The 18,401-nt window shown below is 40.0% G+C and overlaps 1 protein-coding gene across 3 annotated transcripts in view; it reads left to right on the top strand.

The window, feature by feature from the left end:
* Positions 1–18,401, top strand: part of LOC148323006 (junction plakoglobin a-like) — a 123,526-nt gene that overhangs the window by 87,846 nt on the left and 17,279 nt on the right. For all 3 annotated transcript variants that reach the window (XM_088316765.1, XM_088316763.1, XM_088316764.1), the window contains 10 exons: positions 1,043–1,264; positions 6,480–6,733; positions 7,001–7,239; positions 10,807–11,008; positions 11,091–11,235; positions 11,324–11,427; positions 13,338–13,457; positions 14,491–14,709; positions 17,903–18,055; positions 18,176–18,295. In XM_088316765.1, coding sequence (XP_088172891.1) covers positions 6,530–6,733; positions 7,001–7,239; positions 10,807–11,008; positions 11,091–11,235; positions 11,324–11,427; positions 13,338–13,457; positions 14,491–14,709; positions 17,903–18,055; positions 18,176–18,295 — 1,506 coding nt within the window. In that variant the 5' untranslated portion in view covers positions 1,043–1,264; positions 6,480–6,529. The remainder of the gene's footprint in view (positions 1–1,042; positions 1,265–6,479; positions 6,734–7,000; positions 7,240–10,806; positions 11,009–11,090; positions 11,236–11,323; positions 11,428–13,337; positions 13,458–14,490; positions 14,710–17,902; positions 18,056–18,175; positions 18,296–18,401) is intronic.

Below are 18,401 nucleotides of genomic sequence, written 5' to 3'. Positions count from 1 at the left end.
TGTTAAAACAGTGCCTTTTTACACGGCAACAACTTTGCTAATTAAAACAGAACAGACCCAAGAAGAAAAAAAAATCAAGATTTATTTAGCCTTTTTTCTGAACTATAGAGCGCCCCTACCGTCTTGTAGTCCGGGAAATATGGTACATGGAAAAAATAGTTCCTGCACTTTTTATCTCATAGATGACTTAGGCCCTAAAGTACAATAGTACGGCATCTGTTATCGAGAGCCTCCTTAAAATGAAATTGCTGATACAATTCATGTTTTCAATGATCTCGTGGGTGTCAATTCATCCCATTTCAATAGCGATTGACATCATTTTGGTCACGGGTAACTGGAGTCCAATCTCCCCACAAACAATGTAAAGGTCACTTTATCCTGCGCTATGCAATGCAATTGCGCCGTCCACCAACCCATTCATCGTGCATGTGCTGCACTGCAGCGTGATGGCTAGACTTCTGTTGCTTTGAAAAATGCTCCACTCAAGTGGTGTTGCGCTTAAATGACATTTATTTAGTCAACCTTTACTTATCCAGGTAAATCAATTGAGAAAAACATCGCCACTTATAATCTGATCTGGCTGCAGACAACAGAATAAAGGAGTGCAAAAATAAAAGTAAATACATATGCAACAAATCTGAAGTAGTAATGTAGTTGTATGGCATTACATGTTACATAATAGCACATTGACGCGGAAAATGAAATGTTGCGTCAACCAAAATGCCTCACATGAGCTTACTATGGGATTCAAATGGAGCTGCTTCAGTTATACCACACCACAAAAGAGAAGAGAGGCTCCTGCTTCTCTTCTGATAGAGGAAAAAAAAATACATGAGCATTGCTAATCAATCAAAATGAAGGGACAGTCAACAAAAAGTTAACTCCTATCAATATCAGCCAGGCAAAATGAATGTATTTTTTTTTAGCTTCTATACCCGTCAATGGCATTGAATGAGTTAATAAAACTTCTGGACCGTTAAGTGCTGGTGGTGGTATACATGGTGATGAGCAAAGACTTTACAGATATGTTTTTTTTCTGCAGTGAATGAGGCAGACAGTGTGGTGAAAGTGGCTGAATGGCAGCAAACCTACTACGCTTCAGACTCGGGCATCCAATCAGCAGCCACCACAGTGCGGGATGATGACAGCAGTATCGGGTGCGGTGGCAGTAAGAAGTACGCAAGTAGTACAACTAGTGCTACTACTGCACCTGCACTGACCAGCTCAGGAACCGCAGCAGCTGGTGAACAAGAAAGTCCCACAGGTGAGACCAATCGTCCATTAGTTTAGTATCCATCCATCCATTTTCCATCACACTTGTGCCTGTTAGGAGCAAAGTGCGATTGGGGATTTGAGTGAAAATCAATCGCATGCCTGCTGCGAACTGCGACACTTCCAAAGGCTAAAGTTTAGACTGCTATCATATAATCTATTTCACTTACAGATAAGAGCTTTTTATCATTACATGCTTGTCCGTGGCGTGATCTGGGTCAGGATGTATGGTGTGGTGGTCCCTCGAACTCAAAGGTTGTCGGTTTGATCCTGTTGCCTTTTGAAACGGCCACTAGTGCAATTTTTTTTGGATCGTTCCTTTTCACTCAATTGTCGTTAAAATTGGTACACAGCCTTAAAGGAATGACATACTGTGCGTGGTTGCCATCAACCAAAACATTTCTGCGGGGATGTGTGAATGTCATGTTTCTGTTTTGGTTTGTTTTTCTTCGGTTTCCAGCTGGAATGGAAGACGTTCCCTCCAGCAGCTTACCTGTTATGCCTTTCAATTAATTTCATGTAAATGGACTGCCGAGCCGACAACACGATGTCGGATGATTCGACTTGCTCATGACTTTATCACCGAGCGCCTGAATTTATCTTGACGTTCCGTGTTTATATCTCGTGTTCCTTTGTCATGTTTTTTTTGCCTCGCTCCTGGAAGTATTATTTTGGCTCCTTGTGATTATGCTCGGTTTTTATCATACAAGATTGGTTTTCCAAGTCCTTCTGTGACAAGCAATTCCCATTTATATTCGTCTTTGCTTTTTGCAAGCGTTTTGTTTTCAATCCTGGTTCATTATGACCAGTTTTTTTTTTGTATTAATATATATTTTTGCCAAATTTTCATCTCATCATTGAAGGATCCAATTCTTTAGTAGAGTGCGCCAGACATCTGACAGGGGATAAGCTAATGGCAGATTTTGGACAGAAATCTAGATTTCTTTTTTTTCCATCCATCCATCCATTATCTTGCAGGCGAGCTCGAGCCTAATCCAGCTGTCAACAGGCAGTAGGCGGGGTACACCCTCAACTGTTTGCCAGCTAATCGCAGGACTCACAAGCAAACAACCGCACGCAGTCACAATCACACTAAGGGACGAGTTAGTGCATCCAATCAATCTACCATGCATGTCGTTAGAATGTTGCGCAGCACCCAGAGAAATCCCACGTAGCCGCGGGGAGAACATGCAAACTCCAGACAGGAATGCCAGAGCCCCGAATCAAAATCTGCACCTCTGAACTATAAGGCAGACGTGCTAACCAGTCAGCCACAACCCGTGAAGACCTTTTGCATAAAAGAAAGACAAGGCTCCGTAGTTAATGGCGTGAATTACTTCTTCTCCCTTCATTGGTATGCTGAAGCCTACAGACAAAGTTTAAACCGTTAAGTCCAGTGGCATTTCACGTTGTGTAAAAAGAAGCCACCCATTGCTTAGCGCCATCCTCTTGAGATTATTTTATGGAACACTTTTTTTTTTCTAAGCACGATTTATCATTGTTACTGCAAGTTTTTGATCATTTTTGATGAAAAAAAAAAAGAACACTAACTCATTAAATAACAGCCCCAGACTTGCTTGATGCTAACAACATTTCTGTGTCACAAAATGCTCATGGTGAGACAAGCTTGCAAACAGAAAAACGCAATTGTCTACTTGTTTATTGTGTTGGCTGAAATGCCCTTTGCAACACAACTTTTGGAATGATTGGAGCTTCACACCTGAACAAGCATGCGCTGAAAGCAATTGATCCTCATACCTTATCGCTGCTGTGTTCATTTTCGGGTCTGTTAGGCCTACTTTATGCTGAAGTTTCGATTCGTCATAAACGTAAGTGACTCCCCTGAGTTCCATATTGATGTGGTTCACACTCACGCACGCCAACCCCATGCACACACGCACACACACAGTATGAAAGCAGATGAAGTGTGATGAGATGAGTAAATTGAATATTTCTCAAAACAAAATACCCAAAGTCTGCACCACACATTTTCTCTGATTCTTTCTTAAATCTGTGCTTAGCCTACCCTGAAACTGAATACATGCCCGTCTGCTTTTCAAACATTTTGCAAGTTTTCTTTTTTTTTTTTACGTTAGGTTCTTTTAGGCCTTGCCCCATTTCTGTGGGTGCACAAATAGAATAATACAATAATAGATTCAGTTATGTAATAGTGATATGCACAAAGCCGCAAAAACAAAGATAGAAGCAAAACACACTTGTGGATGCTCATTGAGCTAAAAACTGAGGAGATTTTGGAACACGCTCTCACATTAGTACACACGATAACCATATAGGACACAAAAAAAAACACATTTAGAAATGTCACTCTACGTGAAGTGAATTTCCATGCTGTAGGATCAATAAAGTTGTCAAAAAAATGCTTCTGCTCATGTCAAAAATGTTTCTTAGTTTCATAATTGAGTGACTTCAGGGGTGTTTGAATGTTGAGGCTGAAAATAATCAGTGGTGCGCGGTCAAGGCCTTCTCGGCCTTCTCTGTTGACCATACATAATCAAGAAATCATGATCATATTCTTCACATGTCACATATCCTAGTGTTGAGTTTTTATCCAATCAGAATTCAGCAAGTTTATGTTGCCAGGCAGATTACATAATACCAGTTGCACGCCCTATTCGTCCGAGGCCTTCAGATCCAATTGTGAGGACGTCTGTTCAGTGTGAGTCAATGGGATATTACAGTTGATAGACTGTTGCGATAGCCAATTAGATCATGAGTAGATGACAGTTGGGCCTTCTCGCTGACCTTATGTTGAAGGTGATGAATGCGTCTTGTGATTAGATACTTACTTGTGAGGCGGCAGCGCTTTGCCGAATCAACACACCTGAAAGTTGTAACTGGCGACCGTTTGAAAATCTAAATCTATTCTTGCTTTTTCAAACCACAATGGCCAAAGGAGGGAAAAGAGTATAATTAATTGCAGATACACTTGCAAGGCCTTTTTCAAGATGGACCTTTCAAGAAAAGCTAGGTCTTCCAACACTCACTTAGTACTGTGTAAGTGAGTTTCTGGATATTATTTGTCCACCCGTGGTGTCATAAATGATGGTGTTATGAGGGGGATTACTCAAATCAGACTAAGTATGACTTCACTGAAGGCTTACGTGTGAAATGCATGGCCCGCCACTGCAGTTATCGGTGTTATATGGTTCATATATATATATATATACATATATATATATATATGTATATATATATATATATATATGTAACATGGTATTTAATATTGCTCGACTGCTGAGGAAAAAATGTCAAGTGAACTTTACCTTCATCATCCAAGTCTGACCACAGGCAGTCGGGTAAACTATTAATTATTTGTGCTTGCTATGTATTTAAAATTCAATTTGTCTCCCGAGTTTGACAACTGATGCAAAATATTATGAGGGTATTTCTAGCAATTTGAGTTAACACGGGCGGCAAGGGTAACTTCATCTAGCTTACATTGAGGCTATGTTTAATAGCTGCCTAACTATACTAAACAGTATTTTGAAAACAATACAACGGGTGCTAATTTTCAAATAGAGGAATAACATGAAAAATGGACCTTTTTGAAGCAAGACTGTGCTTTTTCGATAGCACCATCACAAACGTTGCCAGAGAGGAAAAAAAGTCCATTGAAATTCTCCATTTGCCTGAGTGTCATTCCATGAATAATCTAATGATCTCCGAAGGTTACATCTTTAAAAGATATAGTTTAAGTTCCCCGCGACCCTTGTGAGGAGAAGCGGTACAGATAATGGATGGATGGATGGATAGTTTAAGTTTTCGAGACGATTGATGAGACAAACTAACATGAGGAGACCTATCACTCCTCTCTCTCTCGACTTAACCTTTTATCCACTTTAAAGTAATGACAGCTTGGTTCTCTGTTTTGATGCAAATGCCAGCTTGGAAGTGACTAATTATACTGCAACGGTGAACACTAGCATGCCTTTTATGATTTTGTCCAGTTGTTAAAATAAACAAACTTCTTTAACTTAATATTGTAAACTCCCTCTGGAAGTTTTGTTCGAACAAGTGCAGCGCATACACCTCGAGTCTCATTTGTCTCTCTCTGTTGATTGAACACACACATCCACGTACTATCCACACCAACGGGCAGGGATGGGGATAGAAGCATGAGGTTGCGGATATGTTTAAGTCACCAACAGTAATCACCAGCTCATTCTGTATTCATTGAAGGAACCTGCTGATGTTGTCTGTTGTCACCGGCAAAAATCATTAACAGTGCTCTGGTCATTACGTCCATTTTTATGCAGTGATGTCTCAATGCGGATGTGAGTGTGCCACCTGTAATTATTGGTAGCTAATGGAGGAGGCTGTTCACGCCCACAACGGCGCAAACCCCCTTTTTTAAAATACGTCAGCTTGTACGCATCCACAAAATTACCAAGACCCAGTTTATCGTGCCTCTGTATGCCGGATTTGCGTTGTTCATTAAAATAGAGGCTTAAAGGTAACACTCAGGTCCAAACTGGGTGTATAAATAAACCATTAAGCATATCGTGTAAATATTGTTGACTTCAGCCACTGGTACAGTCTTGATCTTTTTTAAAAGGGAAACACATTTCTTTCTACATTATGAATTGATTCCTTGAATAAATGTCTCTCCACATCAACCTTTTTGTTTTGGTTGCCTCTTATTTTAACAGATCCACAGATGGCTTTATTAGAACAACAATAAACACAAAAGCATCACTCTGTTTAAATTAAATCCCATTGCCTCATTACTTTAATCGGTCTTATGATCATAATGACCATGGTGTTTGCTCTGTAGTTTATACTTTATCCCGATTACATTATTCGTAGAGCCTGCTTGTTATTGAAGTATTGATCCGCTCAACACTATAACATACATATGATGGGAGAGGGAAGTCTGGGATTTCCTGCTTAACCTGCAAAGCCTGTGACATAACTACAGATAGGTGGAAGAAAATGTATCGATAGGCAAGTTAATCACACTCTTGCATTGACTTAATCTGCCCCCCACTGTGCGACACGTAAAATTCATTTTGTGATTTGAAGTAACCCAACAAGTCATGGTTGCCTGGTCCTCATTTCTTTGGACATGTCATTATCATTGTGTCATTGTTCATTTGACAAAAAAAAAAAAAATCCAATTTTGGAGGGCTCTCTCCTCAGTAGATTTTGTGACTTAATCTTCTCTCTGTCTCAATTTCCCTCCACAGATTTAGATGCTCAGTACTCCTTAACCCGGGCCCAGCGAGTCAGGGCAGCCATGTTTCCAGAGACACTGGTGGAGGGAGAGGCAGCCATACCTGTCCAAGCAGATCCCACACAACAGAGCAACGTGCAAAGACTAGCCGAGCCCTCACACTTACTAAAGACAGCCATAGTTCACCTGATAAATTACCAGGATGATGCCGAGCTGGCCACAAGAGCAGTGCCGGAGCTTACCAAGCTACTTGCAGATGATGATCCGGTATGTTATGTTACATTGTCTTCATTGAGGATTTCTTCACTCGTATATGAGTTACATAGGCAGTATTTTATTTTATCTTTCAAGCTTAATTTAACTACATTTGTATGTAATTTAGAGTTATGTTTCACACATTTCCTTTGTTAAGAAAATGCATTTGCATATATTTGAACATTTATGTGTCCTCATGAAGCACTTGAACTGAAACTTGAAACAAACTCGCTCTTTGACAAAAATGATCGTTATCAAGGATTTTGCTCCGTTTACTAGGTTGTGGTGAACAAGGCAGCCATGATTGTCAACCAGCTCACTCGTAAGGAGGCCAGTCGACGGGTGCTGGTACAGTCTCCGACCATGGTTGGAGCTGTTGTTCGTGCCATGACAACGGCAGTTGACATGGAGACAGCTCGTTGCACTGCAAGCATCCTCCACAGCTTGTCACACCAGAGTGAGGGACTGCAGGCCATATTTAAGTCTGGAGGAATACCTGGGCTTGTCCGCATGCTGAGGTACAATGATTTGCACTGGACTACTAAAGGTTCATATTTGAGAGTAAAAACACATCATTTTTGCATATACTTTACCTGTGCCATAGTTTGTTCCTTTGTGTATGTAGAAATGTTTATACTTTAGTGCGTAAACATATACGTTGTGGTTTCTTAGCATAACGTTGTTTCACATTTTGTTTACTTAAGACTTCAGGAAGAAATAATGAAATGACATTCACAACATTTCTTAGCTCGACATTAAACAAGGTATGCGCCCTTTGCTTGATTTTTTTTTTTTTTATTAACTCAAAAACTGCCACAATACACAAAAAAATATTTTTTAGTATAACGAAAGAAGAGCACTTAAATAAAAACAAACTGACGAGACAATGACAAAGACCTGGATGAGACATGTGGCTGTGGGAGCTGATTATATGACAGAAGGGACCAAGATGACAAGCACAGGTGCAATCAATAACCTATCAAGACAGACAAAGGAACACAAGGAAAACATGAAACTGAATTCTAAGCCAAAACAACCAAGACAGACCATGACAAAAGCATACCGGCCACATTCAGATGATTTTTATTTATTTTTTTCTGCAAAAGTATAGTGAGCTTTTATGTTCTTTTTTGCCAGCCGTGGATTGGAGCTCTGACAGAGATTTCGGTTTTGTCCTCTTCCTTATTGTTGAGTCAACAACACTAACCTTAATTGAGGCGAGGGAGGCCTACAGTTCTTAATAGTGATGGGTAGATGAGGCATCCTGTATCGTTTCGACACAGTGACACAATGTATTGACACTGTGTTGACACTGTGTTGCTGAATACTGACACCTGGTGGACTTGCAGGAAACATTTGACAAGGTCATCTGACACTGATCTGTCAAACTAATTTTATCCAATTCCATTGATTAGCGACGTGATGTGTTTTTATATATCCCATTTCGTATTACTTTCCATCGCACTAATTATTCTCTTATTTATCTAATTTATATATTTAACTGAATTATTGTTGTATTGCACTGGAGAGGGGAGCTCTCTAATCTCGTTGCACACTTGAGTACAATGACAAAGGGATTTCTGATTCTGATTAGGCATTTGCTTTCACCTTATATTTACATACACGCAATTTCATAAAAAAAATCTTTGATATTCGAGACGCAGTTGATAAATTAAGTGAACATCTGTCTGAATGCCCAAATAAAAGTGTTGTGAATGACAATGGGCTCATTGTAATTAAAGATGTTTATTTAAAAAAAATAGTTTATCCAGCGTTTGTTATTCAGTCTATTTCTTTTTTTGAGGCAATTTCCCCCGCCTTTGAGAAGATCCTCTCACAAGGCACTGAAGAGGCCGGTGTGCACAACGCCTGTGTGGCTAATATAAATAGGTGAGGGAACGTTGCCTCCATGGAATTCCAGTATAAGAGCGGGTCTTCCGCACGTGCAAGGGAATATGTACACAGTGAATATAAACAAACAATCAAAACACTGCTGCCAGGTTAGATATAGAAAAATGATACCAAGCATTTACAAAATTGTAATAATGAAAATTAACCATTGAAAACGAGACAATGCTGTGCTATTGTGTCATTGTTGCCGAAGTAACAAAGATAAGCACAGCCCTGAGAGGATTATGAAAGTGGGGAAACTTCAGTCAACTGACACTGCAGGCAATGCTTCAAAAGCAACTTTGAATAAATGTATCAAGGAATTTGGCTCATTGCTGGTGTCAAGCCACGTCTGAACCATATACAATAATAGAAGTATCTTATCTGGGCTAAAGAGAAAATAGCCATACTATTGTACAGTGGTCCAAAGTTCCATTTTTAGATGAAAGTCAATGTTGCATTACATTTGGAGGCATGAGGCACACAATTCAAGTTTCTTGAGTGTAAAACTGCAACAGTCAATGATAATTTGGGGTGCCACGTCATATGTAGGTGGCGGTTCACTGAGTTTTCTGAAGTTCAAACTCAGCATGGCGGTTTTAAGAAATTATTCAACATAATGTTTATGGTTGTGTTGAATAAGTCTTTCGGAGAAAAAATAATGTCTGCTGCTGGTGCTGCAGAGGTTTTTTCCCCATTCACTGTCATGATCCGCGTCGGGCATGACAGCCTTTTGTTATTGTTTTTGTAGGCATGCGGTTTTTGTTATTGTTTTCGTCACCTCCCTGCCATGTGCTTTTGTTATTGTTTTCGTTCTCACCAGCCACGCACCTGTTCCCAGTTCATCATCACGCACCTGCTTCCCATCTGCTCCACTAAGTACCCGGACTATTTAAACCTTCCAGACCGACAACGCAGTGTCGGGTCATTACCCTGTTTGCCCCCTGTTGCCGCGTCACTACGGACTCTCACGACTCGCGCTTCGTTCCCGTTATTGCTCTTGTCATCGTTCCCTGTCCGCCTTGTTCGTTCCCGTCTCGTGTTTGGTCCTTGTCCTCGTTCCAGTTCAGTCTCGTTTAGTTGCCTTTTGTTGTTTCTTTGTCCACGCCCCGTTGTTTGTCCCTGCTAAGCTCCGCAATAAATCCCCTTTAAGTTTCACCTACCCCTGCTTCCTCGCTTCTTGGGTCCACCTCCTCGTCGCCGCAAGGCGATATCTTGACATTCACATTATTTATTTTCAAGGCATCATATTTGTTTTAATGTTTAATTTGAGTTCAAAAGAACGCAAGGCCCAAGAATTAAAGGAAACAAAATTCAAAGTAACAAATAAAATGATTTTCATTTAATAATTAGTTGTATTATGTTTTACTTATGAGTGGCTCATTCCTAATTGTGGTTCTTAACAACCACTACAAACAGATTGGTTAAGTATTTGCCATTGTTGAAAATTAAGGGGAACATTGTGTTTTATAAATTTTGTATTGTGGCCTTTCCAACCATAATAAGCTTTCAATGTTAATCTCCTGCACCGTAGTTTCACAGACAATGGATAATTTATGGTAATAATGAATTCAGGGTTTAATTTATACTCAAAAATGAATGGACACAACAAAATGACAGTCAAGGAACAATTTTCATCAGTGTTTTAGCTTTTCTTATTGTCTCACATTTTCCTTTCCCTTTCTGTAGGTTTGGACTACTTATTTTTTCTTCTTGCAGACAGCATAAGACAATAATAGCCTTTAGAATAAAATACTAAACTGTGTGCACTAAGCGTAGCCTTTGATGCGCTTATATCAATCTCATGTTGTAGGTAAAACCAAATTCATTTGAAATTCTATCTGTAGTCATACAATCATATATCATACAGGATACAGGAATATACGACATGAAGATTTTTTCTTAGAATTGTATTTTATGAACAAAATTGACAATGGTTTACCGGACCTTAAAAAGGAATGACAAATCAGTCTCATTGTCTTTTTTTTTAATACACTGGCTGACCTCAAACTACTTGATGCCACCTCTAATTTTGGGAATAATCTCTCGGACGTTGTCTCTGTAATGCCCCTAAAATCTATTGCGAACACCACTGGTTGCAAAAAGGACATTCTTAAAATGAAGAGATCAAAGACAACCAAAATATAATCTTTAATAACATTCCAATTGCCATCCTGTCATTTTTCTTTTCACAGTTCACCTGTGGAGACAGTTTTATTTTACGCTATAACCACCCTTCACAACCTTCTGTTGCACCAAGAGGGAGCCAAGATGGCAGTTCGTCTTGCTGATGGCCTTCAGCGGATGGTGCCCTTACTGAAAAAAAGCAACCCCAAGTTTCTTGCAATTACTACCGACTGTCTACAACTCCTGTCCTATGGAAACCAAGAAAGCAAGGTAAATGTTAGGTTCAGTGTGCATGTTCAAGCTTTCAGTGATCAGTAATTACTTACTTTCTTGTGCTTTCTGGTTTTCAAAGCTAATCATACTCGCCAATGGGGGTCCAGAGGGTCTTGTGTTCATCATGAGGAACTACAACTATGAGAAGCTGCTATGGACCACCAGTCGGGTACTCAAAGTACTGTCTGTGTGTCCCAGCAACAAACCCGCCATAGTAGAAGCTGGTACAAATAAAGATTTTATCAAGAATGTGGAATTGTGACAGGTGATGGAGACAGTGTTATGTCAATCTATATTTCCATCTGTCTGCAGGAGGTATGCAAGCTTTGGGTCAGCATCTCACAGGGTCGAGTCAGCGCCTGATTCAGAACTGTCTATGGACGCTTCGCAACCTGTCGGATGCTGCAACCAAGCAAGTATGTATGGCTCAACTTCTATGCTTTCAATGATATTACCTCGAGTACGGAAACAAAATTATGCTAATGTGACTCTCACTGCCTTCTTCGTGAATGCAAAAATTGAATTTATTGAACCAACACAAATTTAAGCGAACAGACAATATGATTATTTAATCAAGGGAGCATGCCAAAGTGAGCATCAGTTAATATACACAAACGCAAAACAATGTCGGCTTAATTCTGCCATGAAAAATAAACTGTGAAGATGGAATGGGTAGGCCTAGCACGATGACAGGTAGACGCTGAAAAGGACTAAAACAGGAAAAACACTTAACGGAACTAAATATAATGGCAATGCAACGAATTACAATGACAAAGTAACTCAGCCATAAACAGACAAAAAAGAGAAAACGTAAAGAGGAAGTTAGTACTGAACAAGAAAGGACATTGAGAGATACAGAATTTAAACTGGTTTTAACAACAGATAGATAAATATACATGTGGACAAAATTGTTGATACCTCTCTGTTTATGAATTTTTTTTTATAAAATAGTAATTCTAATATTAATAATAATAATAATAAATATAGATATAAAGATACATATATACAAACAAATTAAATGAAAATTAACCAATAAAAATCTGACTTGAATCGACGTTAAATAGAAATATAAAAAATCAATAAATAAAAAACAATCTTACAAATCGGGCCTAGAAAGGATTAAAAAAGAAGAATTTGACTATAGCGACATGTTCAACCCAGGTGTGCCCTCTAATTAGCCCGGTGCTTCTCAAATGGGGTGGGTGGGGGGGGCGCATTGCGATGCTGAAGGGGGCGCGTGTGAACCTGGGGAACATGCTTTTTTTCTCCGCCGTAATACAATAAAGTGTAATTGCACATCCACTCCAGTAGTTGGAAGTGGTGCTCTCCTTGTTCGCAGCGAGTATTAATTCTATGGTGAACAATCTATTACAATACAGTACATTTTTATTTATATAGCGCATTTCACAACAGCTGGAGCTGCAACAAAACACTTTTCCATATGCCGTCATGCAGGTTTGTTTTGCGAGGAAAATGCTATTATTTATAGTTGCGGCGGAGAGGGGGTGGTGGGGTGGGGGCGCAAATTGTTTTCTTCTTGCTAGGGGGGGCGTAACAGAAAATAATTGAGAAGCACTGAATTATCCTCATGTGTCTTCAAGGATAGTCATCTGGCCTATTTAAAGGGTGACAAGCAGGCATGGTGGTGGTTTGTCTATGTCCAGAAAAACCTGTGCATAACCGGGCATTTGCGTCACTGTGAGATGAAACGTAGCATTTTACCAGCCAATCGTGGCGACATACCTCATTTGCATTAAAATCAAGGTGGTCGCCACGCACGCCGGCTTGAAATTTCAGAAACAGAAATAGATTCGCTGGAGTTTGTGCATGACAATCACACGTAAACTGAAAAATCTTTCCTTGGAGATGATGCAATCAGCCGGGCATGTGACGTGGGCAGTGCAAGACCGCCATTATGTCCATTTGTGAGGCAACCACATCACCCGGAACGTCCAGTGAGGCACAGAGTGTCTCCCAAATTCACAAACAGACTAAACTAGATGTGGCCTCTGCCAAAAAATTGAGATGGATCCATTTTTACAGCGGGTGCTGTCTACTTTCTCTTACCAAATTATCAGGTGTGGCGGGGGCGAGGCAACTATGTACGCTGGGACGCCCAGTTAGATGCAACACAGACCCAAACACTCAAGCATAGATTTAACGCTGGCACGAAAATTAAGTTACGCCCCTTTTTATGCCAAGCACACAGGCACCAGTCAGGGAAGATAGAGCCTTTTGTCTTTTACAGACTGTACTGCAGCTGAGCTTTCTGTAATTATGCGTTTGTTAACCTTCTCTCTCTCTCTCTCAACTGTTCTCTCTCTAGGAAGGTTTAGATGGTTTGCTGCAGATATTAGTCACCCAGCTGGGTTCGGATGATGTCAATATGCTGACCTGCGCAACGGGCATCTTATCCAACCTCACGTGTAACAACTCACGCAATAAGGTAGCCTTGTAAATTATGTTACTTTGTCCAGAAAATGGGGGGGTGGGCATTTGCTCTTTACTATTTTATTTATAAATACAAAGTTTCTTCCTATAAGGGAGACTCCATATCAATTATCTTGATTTAATCAGTAAAATGACATAATTATAGACCACTTCTTTGTGTGTCTGCGCGTGAGTCGTTTTTTTCGGATCCATTTGAAGTCCCTGTAAATTGACAATATGAATGAAATACCACACATCTTTACGCCTACACATTCTTGTATGTTTGAGATGTGAAAATGTCCCCTCAAAGCTTATCCACAGTGTCACCTCATCGCTTGGTGGTATGTCGGTCTGGGAATCCATCTTACAGAGACACAACGGAGTGAAGTGTTAATTAAACAAGGTGGCTCCTGCGGTTCAAGCTGTGGGTCACACTACAAGATAAACATACACAGTTGTATGCCTGCAATTATTTTGTTTGTAACATATTCCGGTCGCCTGAATAACACAAAATACATAATACTTGGAAATGTAAATGGAACGAAGATGTTGTGAATTGTGGTGTTCATAAGATGCATTTTTGGGGCATAAGTATAACGAGCTACAATATCTCACTGCACACTGCAGTGCTAGGAAAGAGCCAAGTAATTTCTACTTGCAAGATAGCCAGGTAGCCGCTGATGCATACGAAGGCACTAAAGTGCTTATGTAGTGGATGAGAGGGGAAAATGATGCCCATTCCGAAGTGTGTCACTGAACACAATTTTAGCCACGCCCAGAAATCAGGAAAACAATGTATTGCTATAATTGAGTACTATAAAGTTCTCAGTCTTTGTGCATGTGTTTAGTAATTATCTTCAAACATATTTGATGTATTTAGAAACATATTTCTGAATTCACTTCACGAGGGTTTTAATTGTTGTCGATAGCTTCAGACATATCAAATCTCCTGAGAATCATTTTAGAAAATAAAAAAAATTAACATTCCTCATATTGAGCCTCTGTATTGCTGTAGTGCTCTCCTAACTGTTCAACTTTTTTCACTTCAGACTCTAGTCACTCAATTTGGCGGCGTGGAGGCACTGATCCATGCCGTACTGCGTGCTGGTGAAAAAGAAGATGTTGCAGAACCGGCGGTTTGCGCCTTGCGTCACCTCACATCGCGCCACCACGATGCTGAGCTGGCCCAGAATGCTGTGCGACTCCACTACGGTGTCCCTGCTGTGGTCAAGCTGTTGGGACAGCCACACTACTGGCCTGTTATAAAGGTGAGAAAAGGACCACTGCACCACTGGTCTGTTAGAGATAGGAAAGAAAAGGAAAGTAAATGGAAATAAGCTACAGTTTTGCTGTCAAATGTAAAAGTGAAGTGATCGTCTGCAAGGTGACATTTGCACTGAGGCATATCCTTTCAGACATAATGTCATGCATACAAATAGCTATTAAGCTTGAGAAGCGGCCACAGACAAGAAGACATCATAACACACATTTCCCATCATGCTTTGACAGCAGTTGCTGGCGTGGTGCGTCCCTGGGGCGATATGTAGACTGAATGCATCAGGGATCGTGTTTTCATTTTTTAGAGGAGGAGGAGGGGAAGGGAGCTGAGAGAGCTACATGACAGCGTCAGGATTTTAGTTAATTTAACCTGACTAAAATGATGAAAGCGTACCTGGAGGTTCATTAAAGTCTCTGTAAAGTGAAAATAAAGCTTGTGAATTTGACACACCGTGGAAATAAATGTAATCGTCCAACGTTGGCATCCGTCTTCAACCTTTGAAACCGCTTCTGTCCTTGCATTTAACTCGCCGTCCCCTCCATGCTGAGAAGCGAATGGCAAAGATTTCATAATTTGCTACAAAACAGCCACAATAGCTATATATAGCCATAGAAACGGATTTGTACTACCTTAGCCGTGTTGGACAAAGCAGCGGGTCTCTACATTATTAAATGGGGTATTATTATTGTGGCGTTCACGAGGCAGTGAGTAACATTTGCTATTTTATTATTGTAAGCAATAGAATAAACTTGCTAGTTACTTACATTCAGACAACGACAGGGTGTATGGAAGTCATTTGTCAACACTATAATTATTACACATCTGCAAAGTCAACATCATGCTCACAAATAATGAAAGAATGAAATAAAACAAAAAACTTCATTAGTGCCACAAAGCATGCTGGGAGCCTATTGTAACTTCCTCAAACTCTTGTTGTCACACAAGCCAAATTCACATGTGGGCTCGGACCGAGGTCGCACTGTAGAGATGGCTGCATTTCTAGAACTTTATCCCTCTGCTCAAATTAAAAGCTACCTAAACATTTTGGCTCTCAATTGCTTCTTCATCCAGCCCCACGTATCCCTTACCTTACCTCGTTCGAACGTGAGAGAGAGAGAGAGAAAAAACATTACTAGATTTCATTCTGCTTCAAGTGCAAATATTTGAATTATATGCAAGCAGTACTTGAAAGGACCAACAAGGACCCACTTCTGCCCTTGCTAAGTCCATCTTTTTAAAAAAAAAAAAATTTGCAACTGCCCTCCTCCACCCCTAAAATGGCCGTTCATCCGATCCATCGCAGAGACGAAATGCCCATCGTTGTAACCCCATTTTTGTTGAAATTATATAACAGTTAATTTGGATGTGGAGAACTCTGTGACTGTTTTTCTTCAACAAGGTGGTTCCATCTTGGTGTATTGTTTTTTTCTATCAAAAAACTCCAAAGGCTTATCTTTTAATGCTGGTTGCATGTCTATAGCAGGTTTATTGCCTCATTTTTGAGAGTCGCAACTTTACACAGAGTGAGTTACGCGTCCAAATTTTCATGTGATTAACCTAAACCTTAATTAGGACTGCAAAACATTATCTCTTAAATATAGCTTCCTTTTTCTGGAAGATTCTGTCTCATTGTTTGGCCTGAACCTCTGTCCGAGGAAAACAGTTTTGACAGAGGCACATATGCATTCCCCTTATTTTCATATTAAATTTGCATATTTGCATATTATATCTCATCGCTAATGTTACCTTTGATGCTGTGCATCACATGCTTAATATGTATATTAGACTTGAGTTCACAGAGTTTAGCGCTGTTCTAATAATTTAGTGGCACTTCCATATGGAATCCCCAGATGTAAAACTACCTTTACAACTGACCCACATAGAGCCAGGAACATCTTGTTGTGACCAGTCTTTGATGTCTCTCTACCCTAAGTCCCATCTGTCTTCTCTTCAGGCAAAACATATGTAATTGATGTAATTAGTTCCAAAAGGTCTACATATTTCCAGAGTTGAAGTAGACCTTTCAGATCTTGCCTTTGAGATGGCCCTCTCACTCAACAACAGCAGAATTCAAATAAAATCAAACAGTCAATTAAACAAACGTCAATCTTATTCATTGAATTAAAAAAATATATTCAAAATCCTTTGGACAATGATCAAACATGAAACTGGGTTCTCTATTAAAAAAATGGTGTCGTACTCACAGGGCATGCCACCTTTCCAAAAAAACAACTTGGTTATATCTTTCAGTCAGTTTCAGGAGTACTATATTACTCTGCCTTCACAGGGAATATCATTTTCTGTATAATTAGTTAAGTTAAACCACATGAGTCAATATTTGTGGGAAAAAGTTAGTTAAAATCTATTAAAATGAGCATTCGTTTTTGTTGACCTTTTCCTTAATTTCTCATGAATATTTAATGAATCCAAATGGGGGGAAATGCAATAGGTAGCAATTTGCTTATTATCTAGGAAGGTCTTTTTATGCTAATCGTTTGGCAATGGCCGTGACCCGTGCGAGGATAAGCGGCTCAGACAATGGATGCATGGATGGTTTGGCAATGATGGAGGGTTAGGTTCCGGGTTGCTCTTTATTTCGTCACAAAAGTTGACAACAGAACAAAAAGAGGAGCTTCATCATCTGTTTCCATGGTTGCGCTGAGGCATAATTGTGCAGCATCTCCCGGGACGCTGTCAAGAGTCGGATTGACTGGTATAAAGTTTGGTGCCACTCGATTTTGAAGGAGGAAAATGTATTCTCTGAAGTGATTAAAAAGATTTTTCTCCATCTGTCAGTGTGGGAAAGGACTCAGGTTGGTTGGATGCAGAAAGGACAATTCTTAGCTGGCTGCATCATTTCAACTGTCAGCTTTGCTGGGGGAGATTTCATGAGCGGCCAAGTCGCAGCCACTAATTTTGCGGTGATTTCAAAATTGTAATCATATCTGCACCATGGCGTGACGTTACAAATTCCAACCAATCAAAATACACAAGAGCTTTCGGAATTGTGGTTAACTCATTCACTGCCATTGACGGATATAGACGTCAAAAAGTGCATTCTTTTCTCCAGGGCTGTTAGTGAATATGTAAATATGACAGTTCTGATATTTATTTATTTATTTATTTTCTTTTAAATCTGTTTGTGTGTTACATTTGTGTGGGTGTACCTCTGACTCATCCAGGCTACTGTTGGCCTCATCCGGAACCTCGCGCTGTGCCCAGTTAATCAAGCGCCTCTGAGGGATGCGGGGACTATCCCACGATTGGTGAACTTACTATTAAAGGCTCACCAAGACACACAGAGGCATGCCTCCTCTTCCCAGCAGACATATCAGGTTTGACGATCGCACACACATAGGCACATACACACGACAACCTATCGCATATTTTGTTGGATTACCATGTTTGTTCATTTCTGTCTTTAATACTTTCTCCTTTTCGGAATATTTTTATAGGACGGTGTACGTATGGAGGAGATTGTAGAGGGCTGCACAGGAGCACTTCACATTCTGGCTAGAGATCCTATCAACAGAGGAGAGATTGCCAGCATGCAGACCATCCCACTATTTGTGCAGGTACACTCTGATTTGGGAGTAAGAACACAATAAAATTCATAAAATACAGATAGGAGGAAGGAAGCCAATTTTTATTTCACACAAGCCTATCCTTTCTCTGTCGCAT

The sequence above is a fragment of the Idiotropiscis lumnitzeri genome, chromosome 15 (genome assembly GCF_059441095.1).
Source record: "Idiotropiscis lumnitzeri isolate Australia: NSW breed Sydney's pygmy pipehorse chromosome 15, RoL_Ilum_1.0, whole genome shotgun sequence".
In the NCBI taxonomy this organism is placed as follows: domain Eukaryota; kingdom Metazoa; phylum Chordata; class Actinopteri; order Syngnathiformes; family Syngnathidae; genus Idiotropiscis; species Idiotropiscis lumnitzeri.
This window is presented reverse-complemented; position numbering and strand designations above follow the sequence as displayed.